Source organism: Clupea harengus, chromosome 15, assembly GCF_900700415.2.
Source record: "Clupea harengus chromosome 15, Ch_v2.0.2, whole genome shotgun sequence".
Taxonomy (NCBI): domain Eukaryota; kingdom Metazoa; phylum Chordata; class Actinopteri; order Clupeiformes; family Clupeidae; genus Clupea; species Clupea harengus.
In genome coordinates, this window is record NC_045166.1 from 23,267,379 (window position 1) to 23,287,094 (window position 19,716).

General features: G+C 43.7%; 1 protein-coding gene across 2 annotated transcripts; it reads left to right on the plus strand.

Moving 5' to 3' along the window:
- Window positions 1–1,694: 1,694 nt before the first annotated feature.
- rnf217 (ring finger protein 217) lies at window positions 1,695–19,330 on the plus strand. 2 transcript variants are annotated; one of them, XM_012829537.3, is made up of 6 exons: window positions 1,696–2,879; window positions 10,402–10,635; window positions 14,103–14,267; window positions 16,391–16,592; window positions 16,809–16,880; window positions 19,144–19,330. In XM_012829537.3, the coding sequence occupies exons 1-6, from the start codon at window positions 1,998–2,000 to the stop codon at window positions 19,218–19,220; spliced, it is 1,632 nt and encodes a 543-aa protein (XP_012684991.2). In that variant the 5' UTR covers window positions 1,696–1,997; the 3' UTR covers window positions 19,221–19,330. The 2 variants fall into 2 exon arrangements, with proteins under 2 accessions (XP_031437427.1, XP_012684991.2); XM_031581567.2 differs by lacking the exon at window positions 16,809–16,880 and having other exon boundaries at window positions 1,695–2,879.
- Window positions 19,331–19,716: the final 386 nt, after the last annotated feature.

The window sequence follows — 19,716 nt, forward strand, 5'->3', positions numbered from 1 at the left end:
CAATGTGTTCCTGTTACTTGCAATGAAAGTCAACCAAGGATGCTTCCCTGTAAATGGTGGAACCATACGCCTCACAAAGCAGTCAGAAACTCCAAACTACACAGAGACTAAGTGTGTCATTATTTGTGTGACTCAACATGGCCACCACGTGATATGACACATTGTCAGGGGGAGACAAAACACACACTCACACACACTGATGCATAAGCTGCCGGTGGAATATCATTTGATTTGGCAGGGTAAATAACAGTAAGCATGCCGTTTTGCTTTCCACAGTCCAATTTTCGCATTTCACAGATGGGTGTTTAAGCATGACTAATACCTCTGATCTGGTGTTGTTATTAATTAATAACTAGGTTTTCCTCTGTTCATGAAGTTGCTTTGCACAATCTTGTGCATGTAGAGGCTTGTGCTCAATTTAACTGATGATCTAACACATTAGCACCCAAATGCGAACAATTATGTGACTACACACATCAGGGAGTGTTTAATTTTTCATGAATGTGACGACCATGCTAACATACAGTAAGTTTATGTTCAGTAGACCCCAATTGAACTCTGATTGATGTTGATTTTGTTTTGAAGATTGACATAGATTTAGGTCAAACTGAACAGGAGTTTGAACCTACAAAGGGGAGAACAATAGGGCACAACTCAGGTGCATGTCAACATAAGGAGATAGTTGTTACACTTACACCAGGTTTTGCTTCAATTGTGTTCATGTGATTTTGCTTCCTGTCTGGGCTATAACCAAAATGTGAGATAGAAGCACCTAAAATGTCATTCCTTAAGGAAAATTCACAAATAGGTTTTATGAATGTATCACTAATATTACATAATGAGAGGGCGTTTGCTTGCAGATAGATCCCATATATAACATGCTGAGCTGGACCTTACAGGGAACATAAGTAGCTATGAGACTACTTGCTCTTGGGGGATAACGTGCACCATCGCGGGCAGGCTGTATTTCTTCCTAACAGTCCTCTGTGGCCCATTTGCAAAGGTATTTCTTTCAATAAAAGCATTGTAAGCTAGTAGTCTTGCTCTTCAGACCAATTACACCTTCAGCAAAACACAGGGTGCACAACTGCCATATAATGCATTCAAAGCAAGTCCGATATAGGATTAAATATCACTGACTATAACCCTTGTTCTCCGTAGAGATATTTAGGATGCTTTCAAATGACACAACTCATTCTTTCCCAAAGCTACAGCATTGTTCCTCTACTCCCCTCTAGCGTTTAGTATGCTATGCCACTCATCTGCTTTTTTTTCCCCGTTGAGCGCCTAGCCTCCAACTTTTGCTGGAGTTATCTATTGAACTGGTTTTAAAGTTGGCTCACTATTTTCGTCCTAACGTCCCTTAGCCGTATTGCTGCTATAAATAAAATGCTTTAATGACCCTATTCAAATTCGTGCAAAAGATACTCATTTAATTAGTTTATTAGCCATATTATTATATTTATTATATCTTTATTATATTTATTTATTATGTATTTATTACACTTATTATAAAAACTTGAAAGAATAATAACCGTATGTAGCATCACCTATGAATAAGCTACAATGCAGGTTAACTACAGGCACACGTATGAGGTGTATCCTACAGAGTTTATAAGAAACGCTTTGGTGCCTTTGCAAACTTTTTAGATGAGCTTCTATTTCATGTCACACGGTAGTAGATATCAATCAGCAAGGGTTACGAAAAGTAACCTCCTGTTACAGTGACCTCGCGAAACTCTCGGGATATTTAGATTTGTTTTTAAGGATGCGTGGTTCTCCATTGAGCTCTTCATCCCGGTGTGGGTGGCTAATTAATATATGTTCGCTTAGCGTGAAGACATGATCAGCCGGGGGTTCGTTGCACATTGAGACAGCTACAATACGGATTTATTCAGTGTTTTACGGAGACCCGGAAGTAGTATAAGGTAGATGCTCTGTTTGTGTGAGTTTGTTGGAGAAAGGACAACACTCGAATGACAAGTTGAGCGTCGGTGATGGAAAATGAAGGCATTGTCTTGAATGCCTACGTGAAAAAGATGCCGAGTTTTATTAGCACTTACGACGAAGACAACGTGAGTCATGAGTCCAGCGAAGTTGGGGCACCAAGCACAGATTTTGTGCAGGGTGATAGGGAAACCAAAGTGTGTGTTCCAGAGAGTGTTTTGGAACTGCACAACCACAGACTTGAAAACAAAGACAATGTTGAAAGAGACAGGAAGACTACAGCGGTGGATATTTTGAGAAGAAATTTTGGACGGTCTAGATCACGTCGAAATTTCAGTTTTACGGAGGATTACAGAGAGCCAGAGGATGTAGTTGTTTCAATTAGCAACATGCAAATGGGGCACTCCGAAACAAGTGAAGAACATCCGAAAAATAATGGACAAGTGGAAGTAAAGTTACAGTGTCAGTCGAAATCGGAATTGTCCGATGAAGAGGAGGTCGATATTAGGGCAAATGATTCAGGGGAAACTTTTGAATGTAAAGTTGAACCTATAGAAGAAGGCAGTACTCGTGAGTTGAAACAACATGTCTACTGTTCCGTTTATTGTATTGCCAACGACAGTTACAGGAATTCTGTTGACAACACAGCAGGCGAAGAGGAAAATCGGACAGTGACTCCCTCGACATCGAACACATCACTCGAACAAAACACACAATCCCTGCAAAGTGATTCGGAGCTTAGAGGATATCCCGAGCCTTTTACCTTAGCGGATCTGGTGGATGCTACCACGTTGAACAACTTTTATAATGGGGAGTCAAGTCTGTCCGTGTTGACTTGCCGCATTTGTCTGGAAGATAAACAAATAAAGCCGCTGCTTTGTTGCAAAAGGGCTGTCTGTGAGGAATGTCTGGACACATACATCAGTTCACAGGTAACTTGGCTAGCAAAAGTTTGCTTTCATACCTCAGTTATAGGCCTGCATATTGATCATTAATATACATAGTTTTCTGTCTGATTGATTGACCTGCTAAAAGAAGCAGGCTTGCCCAATAAAGTACAAGAATCATGAAGCATGACTCAGTGTAAATTACGCAGACTTGAAAGGCTAATTGTTGTCTTGACAGGGAAGGTGCGTCTTTCAGTCAGTCTTTGAGTTTAATAAGGAACTCTTCAGTCCATTGTGTTGAGAGAAGTGCGACTGTTTAGGTTAGCGACAAACTTCCTGGGCCCGCGCTCATTCTCTGGTCATTGTAGATACAGTGAGGCCAGGGAACTCTTCTCAACGCACAGACAACTGTAACAACAGATGCCTTGGTCTGTTTTCCTGGCTTTGTGTGTGTGCCTCATGGCTCAGCATTTAGCCAAAATGGATTGGCTTCCTCTACTAGTCGAGCCAGGGCCTCTGTTTCCCCTCACGGCTGAGACTAGTGGGAAGTGGGAGGAAGCTTGTAGCTGTGTTGTTTCTGTAATTGATTGCTTAATCACAGAGCTCTGCCTCACCGACCCATAATTACATTACCCTTGCTGCTCAGCAAAGGGCCTGCTAAGACGTCTCCACAGCCTACACACAAAGCAGTTGTCTGGCTGGAGGGATCTTGTCACTAGAATCATGTAACTGGCCTGCCTGTCGCCCCAATCATTTTTTTCTTTTTCTGAGAGTTGTGGTGATTTGTTGAGTTGGGGGGGGGGGGGGTGTATTGGAAAAAGCACCGGAGAAATTTGAGTGCTTCCTGGAAGTGAAGGGGGGGGGGGTTATTTGCCTGTGGGTTTTGGTCCTTGGTAGCTTTGAAATCCTTATCTGCATAGTGCTTCCTCCTACAAACATTAAGACTCTTTGTGAATGAAAGTGTACAACACATGTTTTCACACATGTTTTCACACATGCTAGGTGCGCTTCCAGTGTTCACACACACTCTCAAAAGGTAATTTCTGAAAAGAAAACTAGGTGTACCATATAAACCCTTTGTATGGATCCATGCTATAGGCTCTATAATGGCCATGCCTTGTTAACCCCAACCACCTCATCTACTCCAATGTGAGGGTTGATATTTGTTGCCATGGTGAAACTCCAATGCAACCCATCAAAACTGCCCGTGTAGGCCATGTCATGGGTGTTTGACTTGGTGAACCTGGCCCACGTGTGCAGTCAGGTAACATTCTCGCAGCCAAGTGGCAGTGCCTGCTGCTGCTGTAGCGTCTGATGTAGTAAGCTGTGCATTGAAAGTAGATTTAGTGGGATTTGCCCCCCCTGCAGCTTTAAGTCCTGCCAGCTCTCACACACGTAGGTTAATTCTCTCTCTCTCTCTCTCGCTGTGATATCCACCAATCGAAACAAAACAAAAAACGCTGTGAGCGTTGCACACAGCTTTTTTACAAGGAAACATGGAAGTACATCCGTAAATCTCCCCGCAAGGAAAGAACAGTTGCTCATGGGGGAGAGAGAGCAACTTGTGCAATCAATAGTAGAGTATACTCAAGGCCTTTTGCCAAGTCTAAAGTGATTGGGGTATGGAAACGGAGAGAGGAATGTCTCTCTCTGTCAGCCGAGTTCACGTATTATTTGAAGTTTCTCAGGAACATAGGCGATGGATGGCACAGAAGTGAGCAGTCATCAGTTTCATGTGTTTATCTTGTTCCTTTCGAGGAGAATGGAGGAGTCGTGATCACAGGATGCCATCCCCGTGATCCCACCCCATCCCCCACCCCTTCCCTGATTATGAATTTGTACCCCTGGTCAAGACTGAAATGAACACATCATCGGCAAATAGCGCTGTGGCTACAGCCAGATGAAAGGGATGGAAATGGCGCGCTTGATCTGTGTAATCTGCTCAGTGTGAGACAACACAGGCGGGGGAGGCCGCCGGACAAAAAGACCTGATTTAAATGGCTAATTTCTAACTGTGGAAGAGAGGGCCGCTCCACGAGATGATCAGCCTTGTTTGGTGACAAGATGGGGGGGGCTGATTCATTTTGGTAAAATGAGTGTTGTGGACATGCCAATTGGGCCACCTCAGTCTTCACACATAGCCTTAAAAGGAGGCCTGACCGAGAGGGTGCTGTTCGTTTTGGCCTTTTGAGAGCAGTTTCAGTGGGGCCTATTTGAAGTCAGTGGTTCCCAAACTTGTCAAGGCGGGGCCCCCCTTTGACAATGAAAAACAAATTATGCTCCTAGCTTTTCTTTAACTTTGTTTCTACATTTGAACAGCAAACACATTCAATTTAATTTCAACAATATGTTCAACTTATATTAATAATAAAAAAAAAACCAGGTGTCCATCAGCTGTTGTCTAGCTTTTCTTTAACATTGTTTCTACATTTGAGCAGTTAAACATTTTCATTTCATCAATCAGTTAAACTAAAACTGAACATTTTCTTTTATTTGATTTGATCAGAGCTCTTGTTTAAATCGAATAAAATCTGGCCGGATCAAATGCAGTTTTATGATTTGGCTGTGCATCGTTCCATTCTTTGGATCGTTTAATGTTAGCAGCATGTCTGTTGTATTAATAATTAGGCTTGTTGTCCCTTCTAACATATAGGATAGGCGATAGGCCCTGACCATATTGTATTGATACAAAGTAGGCTATAAACCACCACCAAATAGGTTAGTTACAGGCTACTATGGTGTAAGAGCACTGCCATACTTAATTTAATCAGTACTCGTTCTTGTTCAGGGTTCTCTTTCTGCTGTTGTTGCCCCTATATCCACTCCCCCTCGCTATAAGTCCATCCCACACTTTGGGAACCACTGGGTTATGCAAAGCTTTGGCTGTCGGGAGCACTGATATTTTTAATGTGTAACACATGCAGCCCCTGGTGTTGTGCTTTGTTGAATAAAATATCAGTTTGTTGAGTGAAATAATATGTGCAGGCTATATGGTCTCAGTTTTCACTAGATACTCTGTATTTTTTGTTGGGCTCACGTCTGTGTAACTCAGTCTTGAAACTCTTCAGTTAGTCTTAAGTAGATGGGCCATCAACTTCTGCTTTCTCTTTATCTGTGTTGTTCTTGACCTTTCAGTTGAGGGTGTTGTCAGAGTTGAAGCCATAGCAGCAACCCTAGTGATCAAATAACTGGTAGTTGTGACCATTGTGTGTGTGTGCTGAAGTGAAAGACTTGAAGGCGACTGAAAACACTGGTTTAAACATTGTTTTGAAAGAGGCTTTGAAGGTTTGTCTTGAACATCATAATAGTTTAAACCGGCCAGGTAACCATTCTCCATCATAAGTGATGGAAAGATCTTGCCTTAGGCCAGTGAAGTGACACCTCGAAAGGAATTCAGTCAAAATCAAGTTAACATTGTTTTCGTACTTGCGCTCCAGTATATGCCTGGTGAATAAGTATTTTATTATTTTAACTTTCTGATTGGGTTGGTTTCCAGCATTCTGAAGTTGTTAATGACTAATGGAAGCCTATTGGACCAAAGGTAGTGTTATGTTCAATATAGCCCTATGTCTAATCTCCGCATGTCTGAAATTGTGAAAAAAGAGCCTGATAAGATCTTTCCACAGAAAATGGAAAGTGAAACGTAATAATCATTCTTACTCTGCTTTGACCAACATCATGGTGGTAGAAATGTTGTTGATTTTTTTATTGATTTATTTAAGATAGCATGCAGTGTTATACAGTGTGAGGTCACTGTGTCCAAAACCACATTTGAATCACAACCACCAAGCTTAGTGGCCATGCCTGAACATACCCTGAGCCAGAGTAACCTCTTAACAAGCCACAGCGGCAACCAGCTGGTAAACAGGTGTTCATTTTGTCCTCAGTCATCCTCTATGACCGTATGCAAGCCATTGTGCAAACCACTGTGACTAAGAGACAAAACATTGGAGCAGCTGCAAAACGCAGACTAGAACAACACTCTTCCAAAAAAAATTTAAGTGGAATGTTTTGAAGTGTAAGGGGCTTTGAATTCACAGAAGAGTGTCTGTGTGTAGGAGCATTTCACTCGGGATTCCTCCAATTGTTTTGGTTTGAACTTAAATGGTGTTTCATTTATAATGTGTATATGATGTGTGGCCGTCGACATCGAGTAGGCAACTGTTGGTGTTTTGTCACTTAAAACCCCTTTCTTGGATCAAGCGTCGTCTGCGTCATAGCTGGTTCCACTGGTTTTCCATGCATGGTGTTTTTGTTTTTGTTATTTTTGAAGATGAGATTGTGTGTGTGTGTGTGTTTGAGAGTGAGAGTCAGGGGAAGAATAGGAGTGGGTGATTGGGCGCTGACGCAGCTGGGGTCACCTCAGGTCATCCGAGCGCGTTGTGCCTGGTGTAGTTCAGCTCTGAGGCCTGTCATTACTTGAACTGAGCTAATAATAGCCAAGGGGGAGAGAAAGTGAGATGACTGACTCCTCTCCTGCTCTCATTGCTGAAGAGCATCTTATAGAAGGAGCCTCATTGTATTGTCATTACTTTCAAAGTAAACATTCATACACATGAAGACATTTCAAATGCTTGTAACACAAAGAGCTTCTCACATCACATGATCTCATATCCATCCTAGTCAGCTGCCTGATTGATCAGTTAGTGTGACTATGCTGTATTAAGGAGTGGCCATGTCTATTCGCAAAATTCAATGAAGGAAAACAGCAAAGTAGCCACAGGAAAGTGACTGAATACCCACAGTAGTTAAAAGATAACTTATGGAAATACACAAAGCATAGAAAATCGGGCAACCATATGCACATACATGATCAATCAATTATTATCTATTATTATTCAAATTACAATAGACTAAACTGACCCAGAAAAAAAAAACATGCAAATAAGCAAACCCAGTATCTCCTTCTCTTGATCTCCCTCCCTCCCCTCTCTCTCACCGACACCCTCACACACACACACACACACACACACAGCCTCAGACACCTCTTACAGACACATTAAAAATAGACAAACACAATTCCTGTGTCTCACACTGTGTACACCCCAGAGGCCCGGTGGTCACTGGAGCACGGAGGAGAAAGAGGTATCCGGTGGCCTCACGCCTCTGCCTGCTGTGCCTCGGTGGGCTTCCCCAGGGCTTCATTACTGGCCTGGCCACCGGGGCGGTGCCGGCACGGCTCATGAACCACCCCTCGCCAATTGTCACTTCCCATCAGGCACTGGGGCCCGTGAGCCCCCTCTCGTGTCACCATCCGCCCAGCATCGCGGGGTTGCACGGGGCGCATGGGCCGTGAGGGACAACAGAGTGTCTGTCTGACCTTCTTCACCCCTTTGTCTGACTTCAGTAAACCGCTCCTGTCGCTGCTCTCACCCTCTCCCCCGTGTCCCTGGTTTCCCCTTTGGAGCGTGACGAGCATCGGTTTGTTTACTGAGGTTGCCATCCATTGGCACAGCTGGAGGTCTGAGCTGAGCTGCCCTTTTTCTAAGCTGGTGGAGTAGGCCTTCACGGAGCGCATGGGTGTCATGGGCACGCTCCAAAAGCTTTACGAGTCTCTAGAGACTCATGCACCTTCTTTAAGCCCACTGCTAAATCAAGCCAAACAGCTTCCCCTTATTATCTGGCATATCCAGTCAGGTTTTTTTTAACAAGGACATGAACAGGACCCTGAACACATCTTGTTATTCTAACACTACAAAACCGCATGCCTAGAGCGTTATGCTAAAACAATTAAGCTGATGTGACTGCCCATGGAGCCGTAGCGCAGATTCTCTACCTGTGTCTCTACACCAGTGTCTCGCTCTAGCAGGTGAGCTGTGAGGCCTAGATGGAAGCCTGAGAGAGGTCATGCTGATTACAGCTCAGTCATTACCCGGCAGGAGGGGCACCCAGGATCCCTGCCTGACTTGATGGCCGTCCATCTCTTCCATACTCTGATTCATGCTCCCTTTCCTTTCCTGTTGCGTTCCAGACTGTTGCGTAATCTGCTTCTAGCAGGATTAGGCCGCCCTGCTTTCTTTCTCTCTCCACGTCACTGCTGTGTAATCCTGTGTGTAATCGCTCGTCTCTTTCTCTCGCACGCTCACTCTCTGAGGCCTAGCCTGCATTTTAGCAGAGGTAGACAGTCTGAGAGCTCTTGACCCGCGTGACCTTTTCCCGATAGACTTTCACACTCCCCATAGTTTCCCTAGTTCCCTTTAGAACATGTTGCACTACACCCTGGACACTCAAGTCAGGCACTAAATGGAGCGCTTAGGTCAACAAGTCCTCGGTGAAGCCCCTCGGGCCTTATTTTTACCCTGAAACGGAGCCGACTGCTAGACAAGACTCCCGCAGCTGCTGTTGCCACTGCTCCCTCCCCGTAGACTGGGAAAAGGTCACAGAGAAGAGGGGCATTTGTCACCGAGATGGCCGCCTGATTTAAAGGCCCCTTAAAGGAGAGGTCTGCGATCCTAATCCAGTGCACCTTTTGTGGAATTTTGTGAATTACTCCTCACGGTCCTCCAGCTGTGCATTCAAGTGTGTTGTCTCTCTATGAATGGGGAAACAAACGCAGTGGCTCGGACCAAGCCATAAACAATCCCAGCCACAAAAGGGAGGGGTGTAATTTGATTGCCTCAAATATCAACAACCTTTTGCCAGAATGGCAGACTGCATTTTTAATGCCAGCACCATATTACCATCATATCATGCATACAGTGCAGGGTGAGAAGGAAGAAGTATGATCGTCATGTACACTGCCGTGTGTGTTGGGAGAGGAAGTGGACTTTATTCAGTGCTGCTCAACTGGTAAAGGCTATGCACAACAAGGTGTTTGTACAAGTGAATGTACATGATATGCTTGACTGAAAGAACGTACGCCCGTGCTCTGTTCCACTCCCAACACGCTGGCCTGAGGCTGCATGCATCGATGCATTGATCCCAAAGGGAATTTCTGTCTGAGAACATTAATGCTTGCTGCTGTTTGTTACTGGATATTCTGCACAGGCCCCCCTGTGGACTACGGGGAGTTCGGGGAAAACATAATTGCTTGTGTCCTGATCCTGATTAAAGTTGTTTGTAAGCATTTGCAATCAGTTGTCCTGATATCAGTTCTCTTGTAAACAGGAGACAAGGTGCCAGTGCATACGTGAGGTTTACCTTAAGGTTTGTTTTGCTGTTTTTGTATTGATTCAGCCATCAGTCCATCGTCAGTGACTGAACAATTTTAGAGGCGATTTTGTTGATGTGAATGTGAATTTGATGTGAAATATTCACCTTTGCAATGAGGATGTCAGATAGCCCCTGCTGAATGTCTTTGTGAAAAAGTTGAATATTATTGAATAGTGTGTTAATGACCATATTTATTGATGTCAAGGCCCTTGAAAAAAATGACTCAAGCTTTCAAGCAAGTTTCTATGAGGTATAATACGTAGTCTAGGTAGTTTCAATATGCATGCAATATTGAGATTTGGCTGCTATGGGAAGTCCTCAACCAAAAGCCCAAGGAATTTAACTTCCAGTGCTGTGTAGAACTGAAATAAAATGTTGGGGTATTTATTTATATCTGGCTCTCTATGGCTTCCAGGTGCGTGTGGGGCGTGTGGCCATCGCCTGTCCCATCACGGAGTGCAGCGGCTTCCTGGAGGAGAGCGTGGTGGTGGCCACCCTGGCTTTCGAGGACGTGGCCAAGTACAAGTACTTCCTGGAGCTGAGCCGCCTGGACGCCGGCACCAAGCCGTGCCCGCAGTGCAATCTGTTCACCTCGCTCAAGAGCCGCAGCGGGGAACCCACGCCCATCCGCATCGAGAACAAGTACAAGGTGAGCGGAATGGAGAGGGCGCACAGATAGCCCTAGGGGGAAGAATCCGAAAAAAAGAGGGATGGAAATCTAAGGAAAGCAGACATTTTCCCAAGATGAAGGTTAGAGTACAGAGTACAAGGTGAGAGAAACCCAGAGAGAAACGATGTTCCTGTAGCTCAAGGTAAATCAAGGAGGTTACAACATCAAGGCCATACATTTGATTCCCAGCGATACGCAGATAAAGTAGAATAATGAAATTTAATAAATACTAATTTAGAGATGTAGGTGGGTTGGTGGAGCGTTTTTAAGAGTTTTGAATTTGACAGCCGAGTGAGATTTGGTGAACCTGCAAACTAAGAGACAAGAAAGGAAACGGTCGACTCGAGCAAACATTCTTTGGAACAAGGATAGAAGGCAAAGTGTATTGTTTGTTTATTAAGCTTTTCTAGTAAATTGAGTGTTAAGGTGATGATGATGATAATCTACATAATTTGGTTGATTACAGCCAGTAGAATTATTATGCAGATTATTTTTCACCTAACCTACCCGCTAATACTTGATTAACACCCTTTGAATCCAAAACACGGTTGTGGCGTTTAGTGGCTTATGACGACTCAAATGTTGATTTAATCATGGAGCTTGATTGTCTGAGTTCAAAGGCCACCGATTACTTAGCTGAAATGGAACTGAAAAGGCATTGGCACATATTTACAGACCTGTGGCCTGCTTGTCTAGCCTGTATTGAGCAGCTGATTGAACACAGGGGGCAAAGAGAGGTGAGCAAACTGGCCAATTCTGCCGCAGTTTACATGTGCCTGTTGTAACTTCATTTCCTGTGGTCAGCATGGCACAGGCGTAAATGTCTGACACGCTAAGTAGTTAGCAAAGACTGTGTTGTGTTTTTGCCTTGGATATACTGATTTAACAGGCACTCCTCTACCCAAAACCAATCAGAGGGAAGCCTAAAGTGCAATTTATACTCGGTTTTTACGCAGAAACGTAACACGTAAGTTACATAAACGCTGTTGTAAGCCCCTTTAAGCAGTCACGTAACATGTAAGTGCGTCCGCCAAAATTTCTCACTATGCAACAAAAACCACGGCGTGCCCACGCAGCCCGCAAAGACTGTGATTGGCTGCTAACCACATCCTTTCAGGAGTCTCACATTTCCGGTTTCATAGCATAATACCGCCATTTTTAAAGGCCAAGGCAAGACTAGAATGTTTTTGAATCATGAATAGCCTGCATACCGTCTCACAAGCCTCTTCTTGTTGATTATGAACAAACATAACAGAAGAGGTCCGAAGATATGAGCATCTTTACAAACCCTCTTTAAACACTTATAAGGACGCTCAAATGAGAGAATAGGCTACTATCCCATTCTCACAGGAGAAATCAGCAACAGCAATCTGAGCATATTTGTCAAACGCGATAAAAGATACTGCTCTGATATATTCCTATTCCATACTGAATATTCTGTTTAGATCAAAGGTTTGTTTTGACATACAGTCATATTTCAGATGATAGTTAGGTGATAGGCTATACTGTGTTGACATTTAAAAACCGTTGACTGCGATTGTTTGGAGAGAACGCGCTAATTCACTGAACAAATACTTTCATATTCATTTTCCACCACTTGTTAGCCATGTCATCCATTCATATTGATGTGAATCAATCAATTGCACCCCTGAGGCAAGCGATAGAATGGAGCCTGGTCTGCTCATATACAAAAATTAACATTAACGTGAAGTGGAGTTAACTTGCGGCCAACACCATTGTATTACAAGCACTGACATTCACTCATGATGAGAAGGTACACCTGGCGATTCTCTCGCCTTCTATCTTTCATCTTTGAATAATGTAACTTATAAACACGTCGTTTTAAAGCGTTGTGGCCGTCATTAAAATATGTATCAATAAATGAACTTCTGCATCATGTGATCTGTCTTTTTTCGCCACTGGTACTGGTACTTTCATATTAATTTTTTGCACTTGTTAGTCATGTCATCCATTCATATCGATGTGAATCAATCAATACTAATACAACTTTAACTGTGATGTGTTTTTGTTTCATTTCGCAACTTATTTACTGTATAATTCTTGATAGCAGGTGCCCGTTGGTAAATAGCCTATTCCACATTTTATTTGCTTAAAACACACAGATGTAGGCTACTGTCAAATCAGAAAGAAAATCAGCTGTCACTCGGCTATTACCTGACCAATACCTTTCAAACTCTGTGATAGTATTCACAACTAATGTGTCCTCCATTCTACCAAATATGATTAAACGGCATATGTTATTGAACCCGTGAGGCAAGCGTGAGCCCGGTCTGCTCATACAAAAGTTATCATTAACGTGAAGTGGAGTTAACTTGCGGCCAACACATTGTATTACAAATACTGACAACATAGCTACACTCATGATGATAAGGTAGGCCTACACCTGGCGATTCTCTCGCCTTTATCTTTCACCTTTTGAATAATGTAATTTATAAACACGTCGTTTTAAAGCGCTGTGCCCGTCCTTAAAAGATGTGTCAATAAACAAACTTCTGCATCATGTGATCTGTCTTTTTCGCCACTGGTACTGAATTGCCAACCTTTGTATTTCGTGTAACAAATGTATTCATTTTCCTTTGTCCCGCTGCAATAAATACGCTTACTTCACTCAACATTCAGGAGGGAAAAGGAGATAACCCCGGAGTTAAGAATATAGATCACTTCGGCTCTGGAGCAGTAAACAAAAATCTCCCCTGTAATCTCAGACTACGATTAGCAGGAAAGGTTAACAACAGGCTAATTAATAAAATACAATACTTAATAGACTAACAATACAATATTTATTTGTTTGAGTGTTGTTGTTTAGTGCAATGGGGGTGTATGACCGTTATTGTCTATAAAGTAAGGCATTTTCAACAGAAAAATCTCCTGTTCATTGTGTCCATTCGCGTCATGGGGTAGGCAAAAAAACGTTACTCCACCTACTGTTTTGGCGTTGAATCGCTTTGCAACACGCACAACCCTTGGGGAACCTAAAGGAACTATAAATCAAAACAACTGCGCTTATGTATCTTACGTGCTTACGTTTCTGCGTAAAAACCGAGTATAAAAGACCCTTAAGTGTGAAAATATACACGCCACTCTTCAGGAGTAGGGCAAGAAATTGCCAATTCTTACACGTACACAACAGCAATATGTCTGTCATGGAGTGGCTATTTTAGTCACACTTTTTTTTTTTATCAATCTTCATATAAGCTGCGTTGTGTAGACAATCACAGTCCACACCGGACTGAAACTCACAACCTCGGGCATGGAGGGCGGGTGTGATGGCAAGGAGGCTAAAACCCATGGGTGCTAGCATCTGTCGCTAGCCCGTCTCCTTAAGGTGTCTGGGAGTGAGGTTTACTCGCTGCACAGCACCTGTACCCGGCTGGCCACCATTACACACACACACTCATCACCCTTCTCCTCTGTGTTGTGTGCAGATCCAGTGTAGCAAGTGCCAGTTTGTGTGGTGCTTCAGGTGCCACGCCCCCTGGCATGACGGCCTGAAGTGTCGGGACTACCGGAAGGGGGACAAGCTGCTGCGCGACTGGGCCGGCGTCATCGAACACGGACAGAGGAACGCCCAGAAGTGCCCACGCTGTAAGGTGGGCTTACCTTACCATGAATGCCCACCACATCCCTGAGAAAACAGGCATTTGCACCCACACACAAACACACGCTTGCATACACAAAGCATGTACACATCCTGTTCTCCATTTAAAAACATACAAAAAGATTCCCTCTCCTCCACCTAACATCCGTACGCTTAATATCCACCATGAATATCCCCTTGTCTTCTCATGTAAGATATATTGGTATCAAGGGACGGGATCTTTTCTAAAACCATGCTCTGCCAAGCAACCAGAGAGACCCCAGACCAGTTTACAGTGTCACCCAAACATAGTGCAATTGTGTCTGAATAGACGGGGAGAAGAGATTTGTTTTCTTCTTGAGTTTCATTGTTCTCTTGTTCTTTACTGTATTTGTATTTCTGTCTCTCTGTCTCCCTCTCCCACCCACTCACTCACTCACTCACTCACTCACTCACTCACTCACTCACTCACTCACTCACTCACTTTCTCTCACTTTCTCACTCACTCACTCACTCACTCACTCACTCACTCACTCACTCACTCACTCACTCACTCACTCACTCACTCACTCACTCACTTTCTCATAACACTCAGTAGAAACGTGGCACTCCAGGAAGTCATAAGAGTGCGCTCTGGGCAGAAAGTCAATAAGTGAATTGCATTTCCACTGCTGCTTTGGCAGCCTTTTGTTCCCCATACAGATGCCTGTTTAGTGCACAGCACTCACACACACCCCCACACACACACACACACCCACACACTCTTTATCTACGACACACACACAAAAACTCTCTCTCTCTCTCTCTTACACACATAATCTTTATCTATGACACACACACCAACACACTCTTTCTCTTTCTCTCTCACACACACACATACACACACACACACACACACACACACACACACACACTTCTTTTGTCTGACACAAACACACACTCACACTCTTACAGAGCTATTTAAAGACAACACTTGCGGTGGCTTTTGAAGTCTTGTCAGCGTGAGTCTCCTCACTATCACTCGGCCCTGTTCACAACGGGCATTAGCAAGCGTCTTCAACAAGTGGACAGTACAGTACAGTACAGTACAGTTATGAACGCACTCAAGACGCATTGAGATCCGAGCACTCCAGCCACATTCGGAGGTGGGCTGGACAGGGGACAAGTGTGTAAGGCCTGGAACTTGGGGGAGAAACTGGAACTTCTAGTTCTTGTTCTCACAGGCTAAAAACAGCACAAGAACTTGTTATTACTTCTAGACAGAAAGTGTGCAATTGCACATTCCAGTCAAGGGCAGGTATGACTGGTCATCCAACTTCCATGAAGTTCCATGAAGTAAATAATGAACTTATCCCACATAAGTTCATTATTTACTTCATGGAACTTCATGGAAGTTGGATGACCAGTCATACCTGCCCTTGACTGGAATGTGCAATTGCACGGTGTCCATACTTTCTGTCTTGAAGTAATAACAAGTTCTTGTGCTGTTTTTTAGCATCAGTGTGCTTTCTTCTCCCACACATTTTGCTCTCGTCATCGTCAGGACTTGACTTGCACTGAATTCTCTCTTTTTTTTTTTTTTACCAGGCCCTTTTTGTCAGTGTTTATTATCTGTGGAAACCACCTCTTTCAACCCCCCTCAAAAAACAGACCACATACCGTTGGCATTACATTTGCTTAGTCAGGTCAGTGTAGGCTCGGCCGATGGATACGTAAACACAAATTCAGTGCAGCATAACATAAATGCTGAGGAAGACGGATATGACTAAACGCTGTATAACAACTGTTGATGCGGCCATCTTTTCTGTTTTAAATGCCTTTCGATTTCTCTCCTTAATTCATCTCATCTTCATTTTTGTCTTTTTATTTTCAGTATGAAATGTCTCAAACTTGCTTTTGCAGCTGACAAGTCAGTATTGGCAAACTTATTGGCAGTTATCACAACCCATATTTATTTTTCACAAATGTTCTGTATGTTGTGTAAATATTTGACACTACACCTTGGACTGTGAAGCTTATATAATAATGTTTCAATATGAGGGTTCAATATGGGCTTGAAAACAAATCACTAACTGATCCTATACCCCCCCCCCCCTGATCCTATACCCCCCCCCGTGTTCTCACACACGCTTACAGATCCACATCCAGAGGACCGAGGGCTGCGATCACATGACCTGTACCCAGTGCAACACTAACTTCTGCTACCGCTGTGGGGAGAGGTACCGGCACCTGCGTTTCTTCGGCGACCACACCTCCGACCTGAGCGTGTTCGGCTGCAAGTACCGCTACCTGCCTGACAAGCCCCACCTGCGCCGGTTCGTCAGGGGCTCGGTCTGCGGTGAGTGTGTGGGATGGGGTGGGAAGTGCATTTACACAGACACACACACACACACACACACACACACACACACACACACACACACACACACACATAAAGACAGGCACACATAGTCTGCAGTGAATGTGTATATGTAGACGGATGGTGTGTGGGTGTGTGTTATAGTAGCTACACCTAAGTTGCCTCAATACTTAAAGTGTGTGTCTGTCTCCACAGTGACTAAACTGCTGTTGTGTCCACTGGTGATTGTGCTCACGGTGGTGGTTGGTGCAGTGGTCATCGTCGTTGGTAAGGCTCTCTTTTTAAAACCAATGTCAGAATGATTCAAAACTCTCACCCTATGCTAAGGATCTCTCCCCGCAGTAACTGACAAATGTAGCCTGTTCTTTTCCAACACAGAGGTCTTGCCACAATCTTGGACCAACAGAGATTCATTTGGCTGCTGTGTCAAAGACGTTTATTGTAAACCACTTAAATGGAACCAGTTCAGTTTCGGTCTTCACATTTTTTACCTGGCATGGCTTTGAAAGTCTGATATTTTTTTTGTAAAGGTCTGCCATTTTAATAGCAGCGTTGGGCTTTATAGGCAACCTGCTGCAATTCATCTTCAGTAGTTACCACTGAACAGCCGTTGCTTTGAATGAAACATTTCCCAGAGCTTCCAGGCATTAAGCAGCACTTTCTTTGTTTCATGAATGCCATGCTTTGTTTGCCCCAGATATTGATATCAGTCTCAGCTCCACTTCCACCGAATTGGAGCTTTTAAACCCCCTCATATTTCACTTTAATCATTTGCATAGCATAACATCAGGAGCCGGAACTGTGTTAAGGCCGTAATGCACTTGCTTTGAAGGTTCACATGTTTTGTTCATGTTTTTAATGTCTGTCTATGGCCAAAGGCAAAAGAAGTCGCTCCTTGGTTGTTTTGTAATGTCCTATTCATCCGACGCTTATTGTGCGTCCAAATGCTGTTTTGACAAGGCCCCATAAGAACAACATAGTCCACTTATTTAACATAAGCCCTGAGCACTGATAAATGCTAACTGACGAGCTACCCTGCTAACCACCTGGCATCTGCTACATTGTTTTCCCATGGCTCGACAGTCATGCATTGGTAGGGATGAGAATTGATACGTTTTTAACGATTCTGATTCCATTCAGATTCCTGCTTATCGATTCGATTCTCTTATCGATTCTTTTTGGGCAAGGAAAAAAAAAAAGAGTACAAACTGGTTTATTTACATTTTCTTTTATATAATATTCTCTGAATAGATGATGCACAGCATATACAGTATGTATGTATACATTTACATGTTTTAAATAACCAAAAACAAACCTGAGAATAGGTCGATAAACTCTCAAAGTGGGGTCCAGAGACTCATAGCCTAGGGATCCTTTTCCTTGATGGGGTGCCAGGGGGTCCCAACCAAGAAAAAAAATATTGGTTTTGACTATAATTCCAACCATAAGTAACAGAATGTACAACTGATTTGGTAATGGGTTTCATACAATTTTTGTAATAAAACATCTAAACTCAAAAATCTCATCAGATGGGGGAGCCTGGAAAGAATCTTATCAAATTGGGATCCCTCCCTGGTCTAATTTGTGGCAGTTTAGGGGTCCTTGATATGCAAGAGTTTGAGAACCGCTGTGCTAAATAATATTTAAACATGCCAATTACAGTGCTGTTTAAAAAAAAAAAAAGTGTATTCACCTTGAACTAAAAATAAAACTGACATAAACAAATAGTGAAAGCTGGTTTACACAATGAAACAAATGGCACTAAAACAATAGACTGTTAGAGTTTACCTTTCATATTAACAGATGAAGCGCTAACGTTAGCCGCGCTGCTGTTGCTTGGTTGAGATTCATTAACGTTATCGTCACTCCGTAGCGCTCAAAAACGCGACATTCCTGCAAAGTTATTGCATGCTGTATGGACAAATGTTTCGGCATAATGGTAGTATTTTCCCCCCTTTGACGAAATGGACGTTTTGCAAGCATTGCAAGTGGCCCGGTGGTCGTCTTTTTGCGTGAAATATAACCACACTTTTGAACGCCTCTGCCTAGACGCCATGTTGGCTGCAGTCTAGACAAAACAAAGCTGCTTGCGCGTGGCGTCATTGCGCATGCGCAAACGGCACCTACATCGATAGCGGAATCGTAAAGGACTTTGGCTAACGATTCCAAGGAATCGGTGCACTGGGAACCGATTCTTAACAAGAACCGGTTCTCGATTCCCATCCCTATGCATTGGTGCTGTGGATCTTTGTCATACCAGACAGATCCTTGTTGCTACATATCGTCCTGGTTCTCTGGTGCTAATCGTGCATCCAAATGCTGTTTCAACAAAGCCCCATAATAACAACATGGTCATTTTAGATTACTCCTGGCAGCCAATTGGTGCTAACTGACTAAAGTTGTTAGAGCATCTTCTAAATTTACATCTTACTGGCCATGTGTGTGTTGTGGATAAGGCTCTGTTGCTGTATAATTACTGTTGCAGATCTATGTGTCTGTTTGTCAGAATCCTCTGCTCCTCCCTCTGCAGCTCTGCTGATTTTCCCCATCTACTGCTGCAAGAAGCGCAGGAAGAGGCCGCAAGGGACCGAGTACTGGCTCTCCTGAAGACCCTACCGTCACCACCACCACCACCACCACCAATGCCGCTGCTGGTCCAGCCCGGCACTTGGGTCAAACAGGGACGTGGCAGATGGGTGGGCCCCGTGGACACGGATGAACAGAGAAACCAAAACAAGACACGCACACGCACACGCACACACGCACACACGCACACACGCACACACACACACACACACACACACACACACACACACACACACACACACCCCCCTCCCTCCTCTGCATCCCCAGTTTCAGCTAGAGAGAAAAGCAAACCTCACTCCTGCTAACAAAGCAGTTGTGGACAGTGAGACCGACAAACACAAACAGTCATGTCCTGCTAAATCCATTTAGTCATTTAAGATACAACTCAAGCCCTTGTGTGGGGTACAAATACACACACACACACTCCCTCACTGTTTGAATGTGTGCATCACTGTGGTTACTGTACAGAAGTGACTTTTAAATTGACACTCGAATGAATGCTTTTAGATCCGCACCA